This window comes from Tigriopus californicus, chromosome 2, assembly GCF_007210705.1.
Source record: "Tigriopus californicus strain San Diego chromosome 2, Tcal_SD_v2.1, whole genome shotgun sequence".
In the NCBI taxonomy this organism is placed as follows: domain Eukaryota; kingdom Metazoa; phylum Arthropoda; class Copepoda; order Harpacticoida; family Harpacticidae; genus Tigriopus; species Tigriopus californicus.
In genome coordinates, this window is record NC_081441.1 from 4,858,228 (window position 1) to 4,868,395 (window position 10,168).

Consider the following 10,168-nt stretch of genomic DNA (forward strand, 5'->3'; position numbering starts at 1 on the left):
GAGGGTACCCCATTACTACGATCCATTTTCGGTAATTTTTCGAAAAATCAAAAAAAACTCCCCTTTTCGTTCCGTTTTTTTGTTTTGTATTTTTCCAAAAAAAACTTAAAAGTCTAGCCGTGTTGTTTGTATTTTCTCTTATTAGAGCACAGAGCCATGGTGCTCTTGAGTTTCTCCACTATCTATTTTCGAGATATTTCTCGCTTTTGAACGTTTTAGCCGCTGTGTTGATGTACTATATCAGAGGCCAGTTTTTTAAAGCCCGTACCTCGGAGTTAGGGACTTAGACATTAGCTGTTATGTCAATACACTTGCCAAAGTGGTGAGCAAATACTCATTTTTGGGTAACGTCCAAGCTTTAACTTAGAGGTACGAGCGTTTAAAAAAGTCGCCTCAGGTCATTGACGTTACAGCCGTTGCCACTAACGAACAAGGTTCTAGCCGTTCTAGCTGAGCTAAATTCATTTTAAGGCGATAATCATAGTAACGCGATCAGTCGTTCACTATTATCTTTTTAACCTCGTCTTAACAGCGTAGATGGTTAAGGTAACTTTTTCCCACCTTCACGGCATTTGGAGAACACAAAACAAATATTAATATTTAGGTAATAATTTTCTTACAACCTAACAAAATATAATTCAGGCACATCGATTAGTTCATTTAAACAACCGAGAGGTAGATTGAGAAAACTCATTTAACTCACCCGGTGATCGGAGCTAAAACGACCGCTTGAAAAGAGAGAGTCGCACTCCCTGTCCGTCTTCTTTCTACGAAAAAAAACCGACAAGCAGGGCACGAAGCGAGTGCCTTGTCAACTTTCATGATAGTTCTCTAGAAACAGTCCCAACTCTCCATTCTTTGGTTTGGGTGGTAGTCTCGTAGAAGCGTTAAAGCCGTTAAGGCCTTATGGTTCTGTTCCGTGGCATCTCTTTCCTATGGTATGTCTCGAAATAGGTGGCCTATTTGCTAGTAATAAAATGGTGCCTTTAAAGTTAAGTTTATGGTTGGTTTGGTTTTTGTTGGGTGGAGTGAACTCCGAATCGAACACTTGTTCCAAGGACGATTTGATGTGCTCTGGCGCTCAATCACAACATATGATCAAAGTGATTCAAGATTGGTGGGATAGTTTGAGCGACATCAAGAAGCCAGTGCATTGCCAAGATCGAATAAAGAATGTCCCATGGAGCAAAAAACGCGCTCAAGGCAAAATACTGATCCAAGTTGTACAGTGTACAAATCAGACTCGGCCCATCCAATTTCACTTCAAAGGCAAAGGAGTGGCAGGAAATTCAACGATCAACGGGCCCGGCAAATTGAAGTTCGCCAACTTCTCCCTGGATGAGGGCCAAATAGATGAAACCATGTGTTTTAAGACAGCTCAAGTGAACGACGGTAAAGTCGTCGATGTGATTGGAACATTTGTCAATGGAACCATCAACGGGCATAGTAAGATCAAATTCGACAATGGATGGTCAGTGATTGGCAGATTCGTTAAGGGTGCCCCACACGGATTTGCACGTTACTTCAACGAGGAGGGAGAATTGTTCACGGTGGGCTACTTTCAGAATGGGTTAGCCCATGGATTGGCATGGTACAAACCCAGGAAAATGGATCTCTTCGTCTTCAAGAATTGGGATGCCACATTACGGTCCAATGATCGGGCTCTTATGATCGTAAATGGAACCCACGTTTTGGATGGGCTGAATTATGACTATATATCATTTTATGACGATCTCCATAATGCCACGATCACGGATTTCCTAAAAACCGAGGACTGTATGTTAGACCAAATTAAGTGGGAGGTTGGAAACCAACTCGATTATCGCTATCTTCCTGGGTCCAACACCAATGAATTGGCTAAAGTTCCAATCAAATTTACGCCCAACAAATTTTGCAACCCCAATGATTCCAGACCAACTCGCGAGCGGCTCTTTGAATGGAATCAGCACATTAGTTCGAAATCATTCCACCGAATAGTCCTGGAACATAAGCGCACTGCCAATCCCCCCAGTAGAAAAGATCCCATGGTGATTGTGGTGGATCCAGAAATTAAGCCTTGGCCGAAACCTAGGGATCTGTTCAACGTCACGTGGTTTGGCATGCCCAACATAACTGTGAAACTCCGAGATGGAGGTGGACTTGATATAAATGGACGTTTTCATGGATTTGCGTCGTTGGATGTCATTTCTGCGCATACACCCTTAATTCCCAAAGTGACTGGATTCAACTTTAGTCTCATTACGATACTTGGCTTCTTTCACCATGGAATTCCACATGGCTTGGTCTACATGGATACAACCGATGGCAGGTCTTTGTCAGGGTGGATTGAAGACAATGTCATACATGGACCTATCTACGTTGGTGGTGAAGTTCCCATTCTTCCGGTACGAAGTTTTCTAGTGTGAATGATCTATGGTTAAAGAAGGGCGTTGCGAAAACGAAATTTGTCACACTTTGATGGTCTTTTCATAACACATTCCACCATCCACGGGCAAAATCTAGGGGTCTGATGATTCATGTTCATAGACATTCACCTGGATCTCACAGCTCAAAAACTGTGTTTGGGGTGATCGCCAAGAGCACTTGGTCAAGAAAAACAGGTTTACAGAGGCTCTTTGGGTGCTCCCTGTTCACAATTTCTTAAGCTAAGGGACTTCTATTTCAACCTCTACACTACTTCTCTACCTTGGTAGCGACCTGATTTTTTTTCTATATACCTTGGCAGCAACAGATTTCTGTTACCTGGTTTTTTCCAAGGCATATCTGTCATACAATTTGATTTATGGGACGTTCAAGTTGTTCAATTGAGAAGCTTTAAAAAGAATGAAGGCATTGTGATTTCGGTAAATTTGGAAAGACACAACATAACGGCATTAACTTCGGTTCGTTCGCATTGATCAAGAAATTGACAAAAGCTGTTGCAACGGCATTTGACTCGATTTTTTTGCCTTGACAATAAAAATGAAATTTGACGGAACAAAGTGAAAGATTTATCCGGCGAGCATATATTTCGAAAATATTCGTTCATTCTAAAGTATTAGGCCTAGCCTCATCTATGCTTGACTTGCCCACATTTTTTTCTTTACATTTGATATATCAGTTGACAATTGACTTATTGAACTTGAAGTACGATATAAAGAAAAACTGCTTTTCATTTTCCCTTTCCTGTCCACCGTTTTGCTGATGTAATGTTCTTCTGACTGTTGGGGGTTTTTGTATACGTTCCCCAAATCGATGATTCTGGGTGACAAACACTTCATTGCATGACTGAATGTACTAGCGTAGAGACATACGATGGACCAAAGAGCTTGAAAGTAAGATAACTTTGAAATGAACGAGGTTTCAGCAAAGCTCCATCGAAGGAGAATCACTATCTTGCTACTGAAATCACTTCCTTTTTTAGCAAATTTTGTCACGGTAGCTTTAATTCTCTTCTAAGTTTGAAGTTGAACATTTTCTAACTGACCAACGGCAACAAAGGGGAAAATGAAATGACATATTGAAATCAAAGTGGGCTATGCACTTCAAAATCATCGTTGAATATGATCCAGCATTACATGTTGACATACATGAATATTTCAAAATTCCCGGGTGCGGTTGTTCAGTAACGTTACCAATCTTTTTTTTTCTTTCAGATCACTGTCCCAATGAATGAGATAATGCATTATGTGAAGCCTGGCTTAGGCATGCTGGGTCGTTTTGAGAGTGGTAAACCAATTGGACCAATTTGGATTGGTATGTTCGGGGGCGGTCGGCTTTATGGAGAGCTCAACGCTGACCACGAGTTCACCGGAACAAATCTGACCTTCATTTATGCGGACATGGAAACCGCTTTGCATGGACAGTTCGAGGACAAGAAAATGATCAGCACCCAAGAGGTGGAGATCCTCGAGGATGGATGCGACGAAAATGGCATGAAAACCATCACTAAATGGAGTAAGCCTTCTGGACCGACCTTTTACTACAAAGCATCCACCAATGAGAGCTTTGGTGCTGGACCACCTAATGTGGCCGATCCATTTGAGAGGAAATGGGTCGAATTGAGGAATTCAACTTTGCTCGGATCAGGCCAAGGATTGTTCCTCAAGCAAAAGCCCTTGGGCGATCATTACATCAGTTTCTACAATGGCTTTATGTATGACCAAAAACAAGCCAAAATTTACCGCGAGTGGTGCACTCAAAACACAACGAAAAGCGATGATGAAAGACGCCATTGCAAGAAGTACTCGCTTGGCATTTCGTACACGAATGTTGTCATCAATATTCCTCCCGAGTACGATACTCCCGATGTGTTTCATCCAACTTTGGCACACAAGGTAGCTTTTGTTTTGCTTGATTTAAAAAACAACAACTAATTTTACGATGCAGTAATTCATTTTTCTTTGGTTCTAACTAGATCAACCATCATTTCACCAAGAATAACACCTATTTCTCGGATATCGAGCATCCGAGGTGGGGTATGATCCAGTCGGTTCGAATGTCGAATTACCGGACGGTTTTGCCGGATAAAGAACTTTTTGGCTATTATGGCTACTCTGAGGCCGATTTTCCCGAGGATTTTCCATGGTATCACGAATTGCGAAGACAAATGGAACGAGAAGTCAGGCTTGAAAAAGAAGCTGCCGCCAAAAAGGCAGCCATAACGAGCAAACCAAAACCTTGAAAAGCATGATTTGTTGACAAGCGCCGAGTTTTTACCCAAAACCAGTCATAAAAAAGGGCCAAATGATGGTCCATTGAAAAGGTCTGGGTACCGAATTAAAGTTATTTTTATTTGCCTTTTCATTCTTCAACATCAATGCAAATGAGAGAAAATTTAGTTGTTGTGATTTCTACAAATTACAATACTGCTTTGAATAAATGTTAGTCTAAAAACGGTGGTCGGTCGTTTTGAGGTTGTTTTCTCTTTCCCGAATCTCTTGTTAGTTTTAGTGACTTATAGCTTGGGATGTGATTGCTCGGAATCAAAATCGAAAAAGTTTCAATTCAAGAGAGGATTCAAGCATTGAACGTGATTAAATCCTGGTCATGTTTCCGGATTTTCTAACCGAGAATCTTGAATTTTGAGTGAGAAAAGCTCCTTATTCAATGTCCGTTGTTTTCTTTGCATCAAGTTTATAAAAATGATGCGAGGAAGGTCCGTCTGTCTATGCTCAAGTTCAAATTAGAACACTGGTCTAGAATAACTATTTATTCAATGGCTATTGCTCTCTTTACATGAAGTTTAAAAAACATGAGCCTTGAAGAAAGTCCACAGAGTTAAAGCAACTTAAATTTTTTTGTCTTTAAGTGCCCTCTCATTTAAAGAGAAGCTTGTGCAGCCCCTCGCCCTTCTCTTCAAACTTTTTAACATGCAAAGCCGAACTGGTGCCAAATTCAGATTTCTTTCTATAGTGGAATTTAAAAGAATGTGCAGGATGCTGATTCATCCAAGCGATCCAAGGTACCAGTGTCAGTGATGCAAGTTTGGGGCTTCAAATATGTTTTCGAGAAGCTGACCCTTCTTTCACACTGCTATATGAGGAACGGTCAGCTTCGTTAAACCAGTTTGAAACGCCAATTTTGCATCACTGGCATTGGCAGGCAAGTTTGTTTCCTGGTACCAGTGCTTGCCTAAATGTCCGAATAGTCCTTTCATTAAGGGACACAGCGCCTTCTGCTTAGTCTAGGTGCGGACCAACAAACGTAGAAGCAAGAGAATACGCTTTAAGATGCTAGATTTCATCAAGGGTATATTATTTATATCATTAGATGAAAAATGTATTGCTAAAGTATTGAGATGAATGAATAACCCTGCAACTCATCTGAGAGACCTACAAATCCTAAAACAGTAAAATTATCAACACTTTTGACCTCTAAATTGAAATGAACAAAGAGCTATTTAGTGTATGCTTGTAGCATACCAACGACATTTTGTGATCGTCTTTTTCCATTAAACTGTCCTGAAAAACTAAATTGGAGTTTAAAGATAGTGATGTTTTAAAAGTTGGTCATCAAAAATTAGTGAAGCTGTGTTTTTGTAGTTCTATTTTTCTAGAAATGATGGTTGCAAAAGTATCAATCATGCAATATACAACCTCCTTTAAAACGATTATTTACATGTCATAATTGTTCGGAATTTTACCCATAGAGGTAGAGGTAAAGGTATCCGGCAGGTCTCTTCTATGAAGAATTTAGATGTAGTTCATAGTGGAGGGAGGGTTCGATGAACATATCCAATTGAAGATGGGCAAATTTTTAAAACGTGTGGTTGGATACATAGGTCGTTTGTGTCCAGAGGTGATATCACGATTCTAACTCTGTGAAAGTCAATTAGTTAACCACATCTTGAATGAGTTTCGCTCATTTGAGCACCACCTCGTTCAGTATGTTTGCCAAAGGTCGAACCGGTTCAAATATGTTTTACCAGGAACACTGCATGCAGTAATAAAAGGGATTGACTTAAAAAGAGTTGGAATGTACAATTGTCAAAAAAGGAACGAAATGTTACTGATACTGAGCGTTTTCAAAAGCATTCATGAGCTCTGACCCAACCTAGGTTTGAGGGTCAATTGTAGCGACCACAGAGGCTTAACGTGTGTTTGAGAGCACCTTCAAAACATCGTGAATCAGGTTAGCTAAAACAATGACATGAAACTTCCCTAAGGTACCTTCCATTTTCTTGGTACAGACCCCTTGCGTGACTCAATTTTCTGCACACGATTTCATCCAGATTGGGGCTATGGTCTGGCCAGTCAAACATCTTGACTCTTCAATTTTGAAATGACATTTATGGATGAGAATATAGAAACCGACATTGCATTTTGGCAAAGACTACCCAAATTCTTTCTGTCTCATTCCTCAAGAATCAATAAAATGTCCCTAGAACTAAGTTTCCGCAAACTTTTGTGAACATTAATTTGAATGTCGCATCAGGCGTGTGAAGAAATTGGTGCTGAACAGCATATCCGTAATCATTGAAACCAAACAATCTAAAACTTATTCGTTTGTATTCTTATTCAAATTCAGCTTTGACCAGGCGATTTTCTTCAAAGTCATTCGACTCTTCCTCATCAAGGTTCGTATTGGATAAAGAAATAGAATCGTGAGTTTCCGCAATACCATCTGAATCAAGATCATCGACATCGTTAAGATTGAGTTCAACTTGAACGACGTCCTCGTCTTCAATATATTCGTCTTCCTCCTCATCAAACACGCTTCTACTATGGTCATTCTGCTCTTGAGCAGTATCCAAACCACTGTCACAGCCGATTTTTTGGCTAAAGAAAGTAGAGACAACATTTAGTTCATGTTCGACCAATTCCAGAATTAATTTCGACAATAAAGAAGAACACAACTTACTGTTCCTTCAATTTGTCCTCGCGATTGAAGGTTCTCTTGCATTTAAAGCAGAAAAACGGTTTCTCTCCAGTGTGAAGTAATTTATGTCGAGTCACATGTTGAGGACGGGTAAACTTCTTTCCGCAAATATCACAGGGAAATTTGTAATGATCTTCATCAGGTCTGTGAATGGGCGGGAAATAAATGATCCAAATTTCTTTGAAACCTACTCATTAAAGTTGTTGTTTGTTACCTGTGGACTCTCATGTGAGCACTCAGTTTGCTCGAGTTTCGGAACTCTTTGCCACAAGTTCGACATGCATACACCTTTCCTCCTCCATTTGCATTTTCGTAAACGGATATGGCAGCAACGTGATCTCTTTGCTTATGCCTTTGGAGCCAACCTTCTTTACTGAACGATTGGAGACACCCAGGCTCATCACATTGATAAAGATTTGCAATGTCCGAGCTATTCGGATCAGGTAATGGGTTACCAGTATGATAGTTCTTCTTATGGTTTAACAGGAGAGCTGGAAAGATGAAAAGTGGATTGATCATCAAACAACATGTCGCCAAAAATCGTACATGCCCTATGGAAATAGACCAAGAGGGAAAACTATACCTTTGGTTTCAAATATGTCGTCGCAAATATCACATTTGTGAATCGAAGACCCTGAGTCTGTAGATGATATGGAGATACTGGGCGGGAGTTGGAGCTGATTTTGCAGGATCTGCTGAGCTCTATGGGCTTCGTCATTGGCGGCAACCACTCCATTCACAATGGTGCTCTTGGAATACGTTACTGAACGCATGTGACTGGCCATGTGTTGCTTGAAATTACCGGGATGTTTGAAGGAACGTCCACAAATATCACAATGATATTGATACTTGAGCTTTTCCGCCTCGTCCATTTTGTCAGCCATAGCGTTTTGAAGCACATTGCTGAGATGTCCATTGTTGCCGTTGAGCACGTTGTTTCCAGCGTCAGGGGGCAATCCGTTCTTTTGGTTGAACAAGGCAGTCACAGCACCGGATTCACGTTCATGCTTCCCTAAATGCTGTTTGAAGTTTCCAGGATGGGTGTAGAAGCTATTGCAGATCTCACAGTTGTATCTTTGGGTATCCGGATCTGAAAAAGTGGAATAGGAATGTTAATTTAAAATGCAAAAGAAGAGAAAAACTAGTTACTTTTCTTCTAGAACTTGAGATAGACCTTAGAAATAGTCTGGTAATTCGAAGACAAGTCTCCACCAAAGTTTGTACCTTAATGATATTGCTCATCAATCACTCAGCACCATATCAAATTTCATTGCTTTAATTCTAAATCAAATTACCAACAAATTACAACTTGTAATTGAAGGGATTGAAATGTCGTTCCTCCTTTCATCTTTATAGGTAATCAACTCACCGTAACACGCAGACACAACGGAATTTAACAATGCCGCTCGTTGTTCCTTCATATTTTCGTTCTCATGGAACCGCATATGTTGCTTGAAATTGCCCAAGTTGTTGTAAACCGAGTTACATAGAGGGCAACGATACTCTTTGCTATTGGATGAGACGTTCTGCATCGGCAAAGGAGCTGTAGGCATCATCGATGCCGGTAGCGGTAATTTCATGTCCAATTTAGGCATGGCCGGAACGGTCTTGTCTGTGTGTAAATAAGCGAAATGGTTAGTTCCATGATTAATAATGTATTGGCTTTTGATCCAATTACCTGGCTTAAACCGTTTCAGAGGAGGAGGAGACGTTAAAAGTTGGGACAATTTAGGAGGACCACCACTGGGCAGAATGTCTTTCATAATGGGCATGGTTTGGGGCGAGGAACGATCTTGAGTCAGATTCTTTTTCACTCGGATCTTTGGCAACAGACTGGGCATGGGAGATAGATCCAGATTCAAACTGGAACACATTTCATTTGAAATGGGAATATTGATGTAGAGGTAGCGTGCCAATTTGATGAGGACACGGAGTTCTTCCATGGTGGCTTCCACTAATCCGTTGTAGATGACGTCAATCAAAAGTTGGGCATCGTTGAATTCGACTTCGGGCAACTCCAATGTTTGGATATCATTTGAGTTTACATCTTCGTCCGGTTCCAGAAGCTGAAAAGACAAGTTTAGTTAATCTTCCTATTCGCAAACAAACTCATCTTAAGTGAATCCCTTACCAGTTTTAGAAATGGGCTGACCGCAGACAATACCAACTTGTGAGCATGAATCATCTTTCCATCCTTACATCTCACCACCAAATCAGTGTAAAGACCACTCTCAAAGCATTCGGCAATTTGCTCGACAATATGTTGGTGCAAGTCGCTGGAATGAACACGGAGCATCCCATCCATCTTGGCCTGCATGTTATAAAGAGAAACATGTCATAAAGTCATTCTATTCCAAGTTCTGGAAAAAGATGCAAGTCAAACGAGAGTTCGTCAATCACTTCTCGATGCTTTCATACGCTTTGGACTTGTGCTTCCAACTCTCTTTGGACCATGTTTGCAAACGTTAGCCCGGGGTCATACTAGGAAATGAATCAGTTATTTGCTTCAGTCGGAATGGACAAAAATAAGGTAGCTCAGAGAGCCTTTCTTACGGACAACCTCTGGACTACTACTGAGCATCCAATCCTCCGACACGAGTTCTAAAAGCCTGAGGCCATTCCAACATAACACAAGATACGTGTACTTCATATTTTCCACGTTTCTTGGGCAAAATCCTAAAACTGGAAACTTGAATGGTTGTCGGGCCCTTTCGTCTCTGCTGTCATTTCGATAAGTGCGATGAAGATTCGGTAAAAAGAAATCCATTTTCAGATTTTGGTTCAATCATGATACATAAATCTGGCTGCG

General features: G+C 40.7%; 2 protein-coding genes across 3 annotated transcripts in view; one reads left to right on the forward strand and one right to left on the reverse strand.

Annotated features, from left to right (window-relative positions):
• The first annotated feature begins 913 nt into the window (after positions 1–913).
• Positions 914–4,880, forward strand: LOC131892910 (uncharacterized). Its single transcript, XM_059242776.1, has 3 exons — positions 914–2,384; positions 3,636–4,316; positions 4,397–4,880. Exons 1-3 carry the CDS (start codon positions 936–938, stop codon positions 4,661–4,663), a joined length of 2,397 nt encoding a protein of 798 aa, XP_059098759.1. The 5' UTR covers positions 914–935; the 3' UTR covers positions 4,664–4,880.
• Positions 4,881–6,970: 2,090 nt separating this feature from the next.
• Positions 6,971–10,168, reverse strand: part of LOC131893537 (zinc finger protein 418-like) — a 6,928-nt gene continuing 3,730 nt past the window's right edge. For both annotated transcript variants that reach the window (XM_059243593.1, XM_059243595.1), the window contains exons 2-8: positions 9,491–9,670; positions 9,038–9,425; positions 8,729–8,971; positions 7,943–8,449; positions 7,574–7,850; positions 7,342–7,503; positions 6,971–7,259 (exon numbers count right to left, since the gene is read on the reverse strand). In XM_059243593.1, coding sequence (XP_059099576.1) covers positions 6,995–7,259; positions 7,342–7,503; positions 7,574–7,850; positions 7,943–8,449; positions 8,729–8,971; positions 9,038–9,425; positions 9,491–9,664 — 2,016 coding nt within the window. In that variant the 5' untranslated portion in view covers positions 9,665–9,670 and the 3' untranslated portion in view covers positions 6,971–6,994. The remainder of the gene's footprint in view (positions 7,260–7,341; positions 7,504–7,573; positions 7,851–7,942; positions 8,450–8,728; positions 8,972–9,037; positions 9,426–9,490; positions 9,671–10,168) is intronic.